The sequence below is a fragment of the Oncorhynchus mykiss genome, chromosome 14 (genome assembly GCF_057628025.1).
Source record: "Oncorhynchus mykiss isolate SJ-2025 chromosome 14, ASM5762802v1, whole genome shotgun sequence".
Classification (NCBI taxonomy): domain Eukaryota; kingdom Metazoa; phylum Chordata; class Actinopteri; order Salmoniformes; family Salmonidae; genus Oncorhynchus; species Oncorhynchus mykiss.
Genome location: NC_143035.1, coordinates 18,648,217 through 18,661,006, shown reverse-complemented (window position 1 = coordinate 18,661,006; position 12,790 = coordinate 18,648,217). Strand labels below are relative to the sequence as shown.

General features: G+C 49.6%; 1 protein-coding gene across 50 annotated transcripts in view; it reads right to left on the bottom strand.

Annotated features, from left to right (window-relative positions):
- The window catches only part of rapgef2b (Rap guanine nucleotide exchange factor 2b), a 153,556-nt gene that overhangs the window by 53,083 nt on the left and 87,683 nt on the right, over positions 1–12,790 (bottom strand). For 3 of the 50 annotated variants that reach the window (XM_036943074.2, XM_090198504.1, XM_090198509.1), the window contains exon 1: positions 9,054–9,758. The exons of 45 other annotated variants lie outside the window; for them this stretch is intronic. In XM_036943074.2, the coding sequence (XP_036798969.1) occupies positions 9,054–9,113 (60 nt within the window). In that variant the 5' untranslated portion in view covers positions 9,114–9,758. Of the gene's footprint in view, positions 1–9,053; positions 9,790–12,790 lie in introns of those variants that run through there. 2 more of the 50 variants (XM_090198505.1, XM_090198508.1) reach the window with 1 other exon arrangement.

Sequence of the window (12,790 nt, the reverse complement as noted above, 5' to 3'; positions counted from 1 at the left end):
CATCACAAATGGTGAATAACTCAACACAAGTTAATAAGAAGGATGTGCTTGAAATGATGCACATAACTCTGCATTGTTGGGTTGTATTGGAGAGAGTCTCAGTCTTCCCCCACACAGTCTGTGCCTGTGTTTAGTTTTCATGCTAGTGAGGGCCGAGAATTCACTCTCACATAGGTACAAGTTTGCAAAGGGTATCAGTGTCTTAACATTGAGATTTTCCAAGGCATGAAACTCTGAGCGCAGCCCAAACCAGAAATCTTGCACAGGCTTCTGATTAAATCAAACTTTCATAGAACAAGAGCAATTTCAATGAGTCTCTCTTGTTCAGATATCGGTAAGTGGACTGGAGGCAGGGCAGGAAAGGGATAATAAATAGGGTTGTTTGTGTCGTCCGTTTCGGGAAAGTACCTGCGTAATTGTGCACCCAACTCACTTAGGTGCTTCGCTATATCACATTTGACATCGTCCGTAAGCTTGAGTTCATTTGCACACCAAAAAAAATATCATTCAGTGATGGAAAGACCTGTGTGTTGTCCTTGTTAAAACCTCTTAAACCTCTTAAGGATCAGATCCTTTTTTTCAATTTCCGCCTAAAATGACAAACCCAAATCTAACTGTCTGTAGCTCAGGACCTGAAGGATACGCATATTCCTGATACAACTCGAAAGGAAGCACTTTGAAGTTTGTGGAAATGTGAAAGGAATGTAGGAGAATATAACACATTAGATCTGGTAAAAGATAATACAAAGGAAATAAACATGCATTTATGTATTTGTTTGTACCATCATCTTTGAAATGCCAGAGAAAAGCCACAATGTATTATTCTGGCTCAGGCGCAATTTCGATTTTGGCCACTAGATCAGGGCGTCGCAGCCAGAAAGAAAATGTGAGAAGCAGAAACGAACTGGAGAATAGTATTGCATCACCACCAAGTACATGTGAGCAGGTAAACAGTCATGAAACATTAAAAGTATCATCCAACATTAAGTTTCCCCCCAAATGAATGTTTGAATTTAAATAAGCACTATGTTGCTGATGGATGATGAGGAAACACCTTCGATAAGAAATATTCTTGGGGTCTCACATGGTTCACAAATGGAATAGATTGGATGTAGAATACATTTGGAGGTTAATTTGATACTAAATCAGTTTGGCTCGACATGTCCCTTGATTCGAGTTTATAGTAAAACTCAGACTCCATGTGGAGGGGTAGAGAGAGACTGATGAGGGGTAGAGAGAGGCTGAGGGGGGGTAGAGAGAGGCTGAGGAGGGGGGGTAGAGAGAGGCTGAGGAGGGGGGGTAGAGAGAGGCTGAGGAGGGGGGGTAGAGAGAGGCTGAGGAGGGGGGGTAGAGAGAGGCTGAGGAGGGGGGGTAGAGAGAGGCTGAGGAGGAGGGGTAGAGAGAGGCTGAGGAGGAGGGGTAGAGAGAGGCTGAGGAGGAGGGGTAGAGAGAGGCTGAGGAGGAGGGGTAGAGAGAGGCTGAGGAGGAGGGGTAGAGAGAGGCTGAGGAGGAGGGGTAGAGAGAGGCTGAGGAGGAGGGGTAGAGAGGCTGAGGAGGAGGGGTAGAGAGAGGCTGAGGAGGAGGGGTAGAGAGAGGCTGAGGAGGAGGGGTAGAGAGAGGCTGAGGAGGAGGGGTAGAGAGAGGCTGAGGAGGAGGGGTAGAGAGAGGCTGAGGAGGAGGGGTAGAGAGGCTGAGGAGGAGGGGTAGAGAGGCTGAGGAGGAGGGGTAGAGAGAGGCTGAGGAGGGGTAGAGAGAGGAGGAGGGGTAGAGAGAGGAGGAGGAGGGGTAGAGAGAGGAGGAGGAGGAGGGGTAGAGAGAGGAGGAGGAGGAGGGGTAGAGAGAGGAGGAGGAGGAGTAGAGAGGCTGAGGAGGAGGAGGAGTAGAGAGGCTGAGGAGGAGGAGGAGTAGAGAGAGGCTGAGGAGGAGGAGGAGTAGAGAGAGGCTGAGGAGGAGTATAGAGAGGCTGAGGAGGGGTAGAGAGAGGAGGAGGAAGATGGGTAGAGAGAGGAGGAGGAGGAAGGGTAGAGAGAGGCTGAGGAGGAGGGGTAGAGAGAGGCTGAGGAGGAGGGGTAGAGAGAGGCTGAGGAGGAGAGGGTAGAGAGGCTGAGGAGGAGAGGGTAGAGAGAGGCTGAGGAGGAGGGGTAGAGAGGAGGAGGGGTAGAGAGAGGAGGAGGGGTAGAGAGAGGAGGAGGGGTAGAGAGAGGCTGAGGAGGAGGGGTAGAGAGAGGCTGAGGAGGAGGGGTAGAGAGAGGAGGAGGAGGAGGAGTAGAGAGAGGAGGAGGGGTAGAGAGAGGCTGAGGAGGAGGGGTAGAGAGAGGCTGAGGAGGAGGGGTAGAGAGAGGCTGAGGAGGAGGGGTAGAGAGGCTGAGGAGGAGGGGTAGAGAGGCTGAGGAGGAGGGGTAGAGAGAGGCTGAGGAGGAGGGGTAGAGAGAGGCTGAGGAGGAGGGGTAGAGAGAGGCTGAGGAGGAGGGGTAGAGAGAGGCTGAGGAGGAGGGGTAGAGAGAGGCTGAGGAGGAGGGGTAGAGAGAGGCTGAGGAGGAGGGGTAGAGAGAGGCTGAGGAGGAGGGGTAGAGAGAGGCTGAGGAGGAGGGGTAGAGAGAGGCTGAGGAGGAGGGGTAGAGAGAGGCTGAGGAGGAGGGGTAGAGAGAGGCTGAGGAGGAGGGGTAGAGAGAGGCTGAGGAGGAGGGGTAGAGAGAGGCTGAGGAGGAGGGGTAGAGAGAGGCTGAGGAGGAGGGGTAGAGAGAGGCTGAGGAGGAGGGGTAGAGAGAGGCTGAGGAGGAGGGGTAGAGAGAGGCTGAGGAGGAGGGGTAGAGAGAGGCTGAGGAGGAGGGGTAGAGAGAGGCTGAGGAGGAGGGGTAGAGAGAGGCTGAGGAGGAGGGGTAGAGAGAGGCTGAGGAGGAGGGGTAGAGAGAGGCTGAGGAGGAGGGGTAGAGAGAGGCTGAGGAGGAGGGGTAGAGAGAGGCTGAGGAGGAGGGGTAGAGAGAGGCTGAGGAGGAGGGGTAGAGAGAGGCTGAGGAGGAGGGGTAGAGAGGCTGAGGAGGGGTAGAGAGAGGCTGAGGAGGAGGGGTAGAGAGAGGCTGAGGAGGAGGGGTAGAGAGAGGCTGAGGAGGAGGGGTAGAGAGGCTGAGGAGGGGGGGTAGAGAGAGGCTGAGGAGGGGGGGTAGAGAGAGGCTGAGGAGGGGGGGTAGAGAGAGGCTGAGGAGGAGGGGTAGAGAGAGGCTGAGGAGGAGGGGTAGAGAGAGGCTGAGGAGGAGGGGTAGAGAGAGGCTGAGGAGGAGGGGTAGAGAGAGGCTGAGGAGGAGGGGTAGAGAGGCGGAGGAGGAGGGGTAGAGAGAGGAGGAGGGGTAGAGAGAGGAGGGGGGGGTAGAGAGAGGAGGGGGGGTAGAGAGAGGAGGGGGGTAGAGAGAGGCTGAGGAGGGGGGGTAGAGAGAGGCTGAGGAGGGGGGGTAGAGAGAGGCTGAGGAGGGGGGGTAGAGAGAGGCTGAGGAGGGGGGGTAGAGAGAGGCTGGGGGGGGTAGAGAGAGGCTGAGGAGGGGGGGTAGAGAGAGGCTGAGGGGGGGTAGAGAGAGGCTGAGGAGGGGGGGTAGAGAGAGGCTGAGGAGGGGGGGTAGAGAGAGGCTGAGGAGGGGGGTAGAGAGAGGCTGAGGAGGGGGGTAGAGAGAGGCTGAGGAGGAGGGGTAGAGAGAGGCTGAGGAGGAGGGGTAGAGAGAGGCTGAGGAGGAGGGGTAGAGAGAGGCTGAGGAGGAGGGGTAGAGAGAGTCTGAGGAGGAGGGGTAGAGAGAGGCTGAGGAGGAGGGGTAGAGAGAGGCTGAGGAGGAAGGATAGATAGAGGCTGAGGAGGAGGGGTAGAGAGAGGCTGAGGAGGAGGGGTAGAGAGGCTGAGGAGGAGGGGTAGAGAGAGGCTGAGGAAGGGTAGAGAGAGGAGGAGGAGGGGTAGAGAGAAGAGGGGGGGTAGAGAGAGGAGGAGGAGGGGTAGAGAGAGGAGGAGGAGGAGGGGTAGAGAGAGGAGGAGGAGGAGGGGTAGAGAGAGGAGGAGGAGTAGGGGTAGAGAGAGGAGGAGGAGGAGGGGTAGAGAGGCTGAGGAGGAGGGGTAGAGAGGCTGAGGAGGAGGAGTAGAGAGGCTGAGGAGGAGGAGGAGTAGAGAGGCTGAGGAGGAGGAGGAGTAGAGAGAGGCTGAGGAGGAGGAGTAGAGAGAGGCTGAGGAGGAGGAGTAGAGAGAGGCTGAGGAGGGGTAGAGAGAGGAGGAGGAAGATGGGTAGAGAGAGGAGGAGGAGGAAGGGTAGAGAGAGGCTGAGGAGGAGGGGTAGAGAGAGGCTGAGGAGGAGAGGGTAGAGAGGATGAGGAGGAGAGGGTAGAGAGAGGCTGAGGAGGAGAGGGTAGAGAGAGGCTGAGGAGGAGAGGGTAGAGAGAGGCTGAGGAGGAGAGGGTAGAGAGGAGGAGGGGTAGAGAGAGGAGGAGGGGTAGAGAGAGGAGGGATAGAGAGAGGAGGGGTAGAGAGAGGAGGGGTAGAGAGAGGAGGGGTAGAGAGAGGAGGGGTAGAGAGAGGAGGGGTAGAGAGAGGAGGGGTAGAGAGAGGAGGGGTAGAGAGAGGAGGGGTAGAGAGAGGAGGGGTAGAGAGAGGAGGGGTAGAGAGAGGCTGAGGAGGAGGGGTAGAGAGAGGCTAGTTAGTGTAGCACTTCGAAACAGTGACGTTATTCAACAGACTGAAAGCCAAACCAACAGCCTAAATTGGTCTTGTCAATCAAAGCAGAGGCTGTGGTGTGCATGTGTGCATACACGCAAGTGTGTGTGTGTGTGTGTGTGTGGCCCACACCCCCAATACATTCACACCCAAAATACCATTGTGAATGGGATGTCATTACAGTGTATCAAAGATGGCCGTCTCATTTCATTAACTGGCTCAGTGCACAGAACCAAATGATTCACCAGGTGGGCTAGAGCCAGAGCCAGGCCACAAGCCCCTCATCTGGTTACAACCCCTCTGAACCCCCTTCAGCAGAGTAGAGACGCACCATTAGTGGACCCTGAATGGTGTTACAATGATGAAGATCTTATACAATTGCAGTCTGCAATGAACAAACTGAATGACATTCCCTGGCACTGTGTATTTAGTGGAAATATCGTTTTACATGACAGGACACTGAATTGATACACATTAACTACAACTGCAGTCTGTATTGGACATCACTGATATTTAATGGCACTATAGAACATGGGGCAGTGTTATTGTATTTTCATTTCATGAAGACAAAAATCAATGCTGCCGATAAACCGGGGCACAACGTTATTGTCCTATTTGAAATCAACGCTACCTACAGACTAGCCTGAGATGGACTGCATTTGAATGTGTGGTGGAGCAGATTGCCGATTCCACCCTGATGTGGAACTTGCATGGTGGATAGACAGAAGAAAGAAGCGATTAGGGCCGGGATGATCACAGTACCGCGAAACCCGTTAGTATCGTGGCAAGGGCACAAACCACAAACTAAAGTGGATTTAACTTCTTTAGGAAAACTGCCCAAATGTTGGAAACAAACATCATTATGTTGTCATCCACAATACTGTACATACAGCAGGTTTTTATTAAGTACCAAAGAGTGAGCTGCTTCGTGCTTTCATTTTAGCCATGGAATATATACGGCGATACTGGTATCACGGCCCAAGCAGCGATGGGAGCTTCATCAATATTGGAGTGTGTGTTACCAGACGTTGGGAGTAGTACACACATGGTCAATAGCCACGTGTCAATAGCAATATCCTGGGTGGTCCTCCTCCTCTCCTCCAACCCCCCACTGCTGTCCCTTCTATGCCTTCTCAACCCCACTCGCTCTCCTTCTCTCCTAATTGAGGTCATGGTCTATCCATCCAGCAGTCAGTCATTCAAGGCAGCACACAACTCATTCCAGGAGCATGGGGGTTAAATGGCCTTCTGTTCATTGGCCAGTTCGGAGAAAATGGATGCTAACAAAAAAAAAACATCCGCAAACAACAACAAAAAAAAGCATCCAAAAACACACAATTCACCTATATGTAGGCCCCGTGTGACCCTCCCTTCTGATCTAGATATTCTGGGAACAAATCTAAATAATGAAATCAGCTTTCCGGGGCAGAGCCCGAAATATTTACAATCAGATGGTCATGAGGGGATTAAAGCAGGAGCATCACCTAACACTAGAGCCACAACACTGCAATCATTTGTGCCTTCCACGGTGAGCAGATGTGGAGCTCGCTCCTCAAATGATACTGTAGACCTAATGACCTAGATAGCCGCACTGGCGGCTGCCCCGTGGATGTGGACGGAAGTGCTGGGCTGGCCGCGACTCAACCCAATTATACAGTACAGGGTGGACCGTGAAACGAGGTCTGGGACTGTCGGACTTGGGTGAACTAGCTGGGGAGGCTATTCCTTCAACCTGGAGACTGTATAGAGGCTGAACCAAGGTAGATAAGGTAGAAAGATTGTGATGTTGGAGGACCACATACGGCGGGCGCTATTCCCAGAGTTCCCCCTGGCCAAAGACCTTGGCGGTGGGGGGCTTCTCGCTTTCATGAGCTGGGCGGGTCAAGAGACGAAAGCCGTTTGCGCTAGGTGTCCGATTAAAACAGGACGGATATTCTCTCTGCCGAGGCTTACCTCACCCTACCTTGTGATACTACTCTACTCCACACAGCCGGAGCCCATTGACTGACACACAACATGGCTGGCATGGCACGGAGATATGAGAGAGAGATAGAAACAGTCTTACCAACCAACACACAAGACACCTATTATAATGTAACTTGCTGACAATCACCTACTACTCATATTGCAATCCAAAATCTATAAAACCTGGGGCTTTTAAATGGATAGGAATTATAAACAAAAATATAAATAGCACCACTCAAGATTTCCAAAGATTTTACTGAGTTACAGCTCATATGATAAAATCAGTTGATTTAAATAAATTCATGAGGCCCTAATCTATGGATTTCACGACTGGGAATACAGATATGCATCTGTTGGTCACAGTTACCTTAAACGAAAAGGGCCTCACAATGTGTCTAAGGATCTTGTTACTGTATTTCTGTGCATTCAAATTTCCATCGATAAAATGCAATTGTGTTCATTGTCTATAGCTTATGCCTGCCCATACCATAACCCCACCACCAACATGGGGCACTCTGTTCACAACGTTGACATCAGCAAACCGCACACCCACATGAAGCCATGTACTGCCAAATTCTCTAAAATGATGTTGAGGCGGTTTATGTTATTCTCTGGCAACAGCTGTGGTGGACATTCCTGCAGTCAGCATGCCAATTCCACGCTCCCTCAAAACTTGAGACATCGGTGGCATTGTGTTGTGTGACAAAAATGTTCCCAGTACAAGGGGCAACTGTAATGATCATGCTGTTTAATCAGGTTCTTGATATGCCACACCTGTCAGGTGAATGGATTATTTTGGCAAAGGAGAAATGCTCACTAACAGGGACGTAAACAAATTTGTGCACAAAATGTGAGAGAAATAAGCTTTTCGTGCATATGGAACATTTTTGGGATATTTTATTTCAGCTCATAAAACATGGGACCAACACTTCACATGTGTTTATCTAATTGTTCATTGTATATTACAGAGAGACCGGTAGCGAGAGAGACCGGTAGCGAGAGAGACCGGTAGCGAGAGAGACCGTGACAGAGGGAGAGAGAGAGAGACAGAAAGAGAGAAGCAAATAGATGCACTAACTCATAATAGCCATGCTACTATGACAACCACCTACTCTCACTAAATAGACATGCAATTTCCACATATTAGTCATGGACATGATGTCACTGCTCCAGAAAGATGATACTCTTATGTTTGTAGTCTCCCACTGTTTCGCTAATTAATATGTGCATTATATTAATATTACAAACTAGCCTACTTCTTGCTGCTGAGGAGGAGATAAGGGGAGGGGGAGAGAGGAGAGAGAGAGAGAAAGAGGAGAGAGAGAGTGAGAGAGAAAGAGGAGGGACAGTGAGAGAGGGGTAGAGAGAGACCGGTAGAGAGCGAGAGAGACAGCAGTAGAGAGACAGAGAAACAGAAAGAGAGAAGCAAATAGATGCACTAACTCATAATAGCCATGCTACTATGACAACCACCTACTCTCACTAAATAGACATGCAATTTCCACATATTAGTCATGGACATGATGTCACTGCTCCAGAAAGATGATACTCTTATGTTTGTAGTCTCCCACTGTTTCACTAATTAATATGTGCATTATATTAATATTACAAACTAGCCTACTTCTTGCTTGCTGAGGAGATGGAGGGAGGTGAGAGAAAGAAAGAGGGTAGCGAGGAAGAAAGAGGGTAGAGAGAGAGAAGGTTAAATCTGCTTGCCTGATTGATGTAACTTACCCTCCCCAATCCGTCCATCTCTGTGATGTACAGCTAGGCAGGAGGCCTCAGAGGGTTGATTGATGCCAGCGGTTGCTGACAGCTGATCAATTCACCTACAGCTCAAGTGCAGATCGCTCAGTAGCCTACAAATGTCTCCCTGATCGCTGTCTCGAGTTTGGCTGTCACTACTAGCACCATGGACAGCAGCCCACACGAAGGCTGCCCCATCAACCCGCACATCACAACACACTCAACCTTGCAAAAACGAATCTACGATACCTGTAGGCTACTGCATTTGCACAAAACATTGGCTAATCTTTTTTTCCTAGGGGCACATCATGCAGAAAGATGCAATCAAAGTATTTGATCCTAAGTGCATCATCAAAATGCATGAGGAACACAGACACTCTGGAGTCACGGTCGTAAACATTCCACCCTGCCTTGCAACGAGAGACTGACAGCGAGCACATGGCCATGGTGCCTAGCCTACACCAATACTGCCTCTAAATAAAGGTTGTGATTCAATGTGTCCAGGCTCCGGTCTTGTGCTGGGTTAAAGTGGGCTGGGCCCTGCATATTCATTAATCTTGGCACGGCTCAAAAGAAACCTGATGCGCAGCCATTATAGGGTACGTAATCATATCCAGAGAGTGGGTCATAGAGCAAAATAAATGCGCACGTCGATACTTACCAGGTTTTTATCTTGCTGGCTCGGGACTCCATGGCTGGCGGATGCTGCTAATGGTTTCATAATGACACAATATATGCTGGGCTAAAATGTAACATTCTTTATCCAGCCATCTATACCGCAGCGCACGTCTCCCCCATCTTCCTCCCCTCTCGGCTATCCACCGGGCTTCTCGCTCTCTGGGAAGAGAGGGGGTGACGCTCAGGGAGTATCCACCGAAGCTGGCCACGGTTTCAGACACACCAGCAGCCCTGTATCGGGGGTTAACTCCAGCCTGCACAGCCCCCCGCTATGGTCTGCCAACGCAAGGATGCAAAAAAAAGGAAAGAGAGTGAAAGATCTGACTACCCAAGAGGATGCTGGTCGTGCCTTCTTTCTTTTGATACCGATGCCAAATAGGTAGATTCCTCCTCCAATGAGCTCTGGTGTGTGGATCATAAAGCCGGAAAAAAAAAAAAAAAAAAAACTGGCTAAAATGGCTGACAGCACTTTCACTCACGTTCGCTCCCTCATCCTACCTCTCATTTTCTCCCTCCCCGCTCTGCTCTCTGTCGATGGTAGGCTGGCTGTACACACACACGTCCACTGGCTGTACACACACACCCACGCACCGACTCGCTCACTAGGCTTTACGCACCATTAGATTAGTCTGAAATCTAGGAGCCACCGCCTCTGTGATGCTTTGTTAACACTACTCCTGGTTCATTTGTCGACCAAAGCAGGGGGACGTGTATGTGTCAGTGTGTGTATTAGGGAGGGGTGACCGGGCGATTGAATAGGAACCTCCCTCACTGAGGCTGAGAGAGCAGCCGCTGGTGCCTGCTGTTCTACACCCACAGTCTACACAGCTTAAAAGGAGGAGAGGGATAGAGAAACAGAAGAGGAGAGACTGAGGGAGGGGTGGATGTAGGGAGAGGAATGAGGATGAATAGGCTAACGAGAAACAGATAATAAACAGAGAAAATAGGCAGGGAAGATAGATGCAAAGGAGAGCAACACACAGAAATCAAAAGGGGTCAATGGAGAGAGGGAGAGAGAGAGAGGAGCCCAGAGAGAGTAATGCCATTATCACTCTCACTTCAGCAGTCAACCAAGGCTGCAGCCAGTTGGCATGGCAACGGAACCAGGGAAAGCCATTTCCTGGGCAGATAGAGAGGAGAGGAAAGGAGGGCCCTATTCAGACAGCAGGTAATAAAACAAGAGGAATATGGATTTGGAGACAAATGGTGTTGCTTTGAATCAGTATGACAATTTGAATCAGTATGACAATGTCACCCGGAGTATAGTAACCACGGCAACTGAGCATGACCTGCCCCCGCGGGGCGTTTGTTGGTTGCTGTGGTGACAGAAGCACAGGGACGACAACATTTAGGGAGTGTGTGAGAGTGAGAAGGGGGCACACATTTGTGTCAGAGAGTAGCAGTCTGGTCACAGACCCCCCCCCCCCATTACATTACATTACAGGCAGGGCTGTGGTATCACATTGCAGGCAGGGCTGTGGTATCACATTGCAGGCAGGGCTGTGGTATCACATTGCAGGCAGGGCTGTGGTATCACATTGCAGGCAGGGCTGTGGTATCACATTGCAGGCAGGGCTGTGGTATCACATTGCAGGCAGGGCTGTGGTATCACATTGCAGGCAGGGCTGTGGTATCACATTGCAGACAGGACTGATAGAGCCATCAAATGACCACACATGTGTGGTATGCCTGGTGTGTGTGTATATACTGTATGCATGCACGTACAGTATGTGCATGGAGTGTATAACTGTGTGTCCAGGATACACCCATTCTACTAGGAAGGCTTCTGGTTATTGGAAACACAAAAGCCCCAGTCAAATATGAGGCCAGTGGGCCAGGCTTGCTGACGGAGACTGAGATGTGAGAAGAACAGTGCTTTAAATGATAAGGCACAGGGAACAATGGCTTAAAGGGTATTTCAAGGCCACGTCCCAATGTGTGTATTCCCTACATAGTCTGTATAGTCCCTGGTCAAATGTAGAACACTATATAGGGAATAGGGTTGGAGCTGAGCTGATATTTTCAAATTGCACAATAAGAAACTGCCAATCTGGGCAAATAGGAAAACCCAGCGGTGTTCCTACAATGACAGTCAAAACAAAAGCGCTTTCTTACAAAATATGTGTTGCCACCGTGCTGCCTTTCTTCAACATCAGATTTCCTTCCATTAGCAAGTGATCTATGGTGGTTCTTGTTATTGCAGGGTTGGATAGGAAAACAAATTCGGATCAAAACTATATATAGCAAACAGACACATATACAGTATGTCCATATATGGCTCTGATGCAGATCAATCTAGGGTCAACAGAATAGTAAACGCTACATGTGCATGTTGAGTGTATTGAGTCGTTCTGGAAAGGGCTATTTGTTCACGCACACACTGTATAGTTATTACATTAAGAGAATACGTTGAAAGCAGGGGTGGTATGTATTAATGGCCGGCCTCTGGCCAACCAATAGGACATGAATCTCTTCACCCTCTCCAGCCCCCACGCGATGACGTCATGCATCGCCAAGCTCAGGTGCTTTCTTCTGGTGCTGATGGCTCGATCATTAGCGTTGTTGGCAACAATCACAGGGGGCACTGGGGCGTCATTATATCATTACATCACTGCGGTGGGGATCGAGTCTGGGGACAAGAGCCAGACACTCTCGGTCACCCTTTCATGGATCCCTTTTAATTGCATCCTATTCCATACATAGTGCACAAGCTACTTTTGACCACTACTACTTTTAGTGCACTATGTAGGGAACAGGGTGCCATTTGGGATGTAGACTATGGGGTTGACATTCTGCTGAACAATCGCAATCTAAATACAAAGGAAAGGCAGGGGCGCATTGCTTGTAGTTGATTGTGACACTGATGTGACAGTGCTAATGGAGCGTAACATTAATGCAGTCACAGATTCAGTTGAGGGGGGCGGTGAGCCTTTCGACGTCAGCCATTTCTAATGTTCCCTGCTAACCACTATGGCTATAAGTATGTTCCATGCATTATGGGCTTGGATCACGTGATGCTGTTTGCCTGCTGATGCATAGCATTTGGGTCGTAAAAAGCTCATTACCACGGTAAGGAAGACAAAAGCACACAGACACTCTCATACAGTATGTACAGAGACATGCTGTAGGGGGACAAACAAGGCACATAAGCTTTTTTTTTCCCCCCCTTAATGTGACTTTTTCCAGTTGAAGCATTTACAGTCAGTTGTATCATTAACAATGTGCACACTGACAAACATTTTGGGAAAAGTAGCCTTTATTTTTTTTCTCTTCATGACGAGTAAAAGTGTTTCAGACTTTAACTTCCCCATTCAGACAGTACATTAGCTGGTCATACTACCAGTACAAAGACGAGTCTCCTCAGCTAAAAACCCTCCTTTCTATCCAGTCAACATATTTTCTGCAAGTCAAGTACCAGTCAAAGCCAGTACAGACACTGCCAGATAAACACTAAAAATACATGTTCCAAAAGGTTAACCAATGCAAATGCTCGTATCACTGAATAACATTGGCTACTTAAGAAATAGAGAAATAGCATATAAAAGACTAGATCTGTTACGGCTGGCTTTAAATCTAAAGGCTTCACTTGACTGTAGTTTTGCAAATGGTTGATTATTCCAACTAATATAAAACCTTGCTAATAACCGGTTAGCATCCGTCAAAACTAACAAAAGCGGCTAGAACGGATGCTACCACACTGCCAGTATCGATCTTGACGTT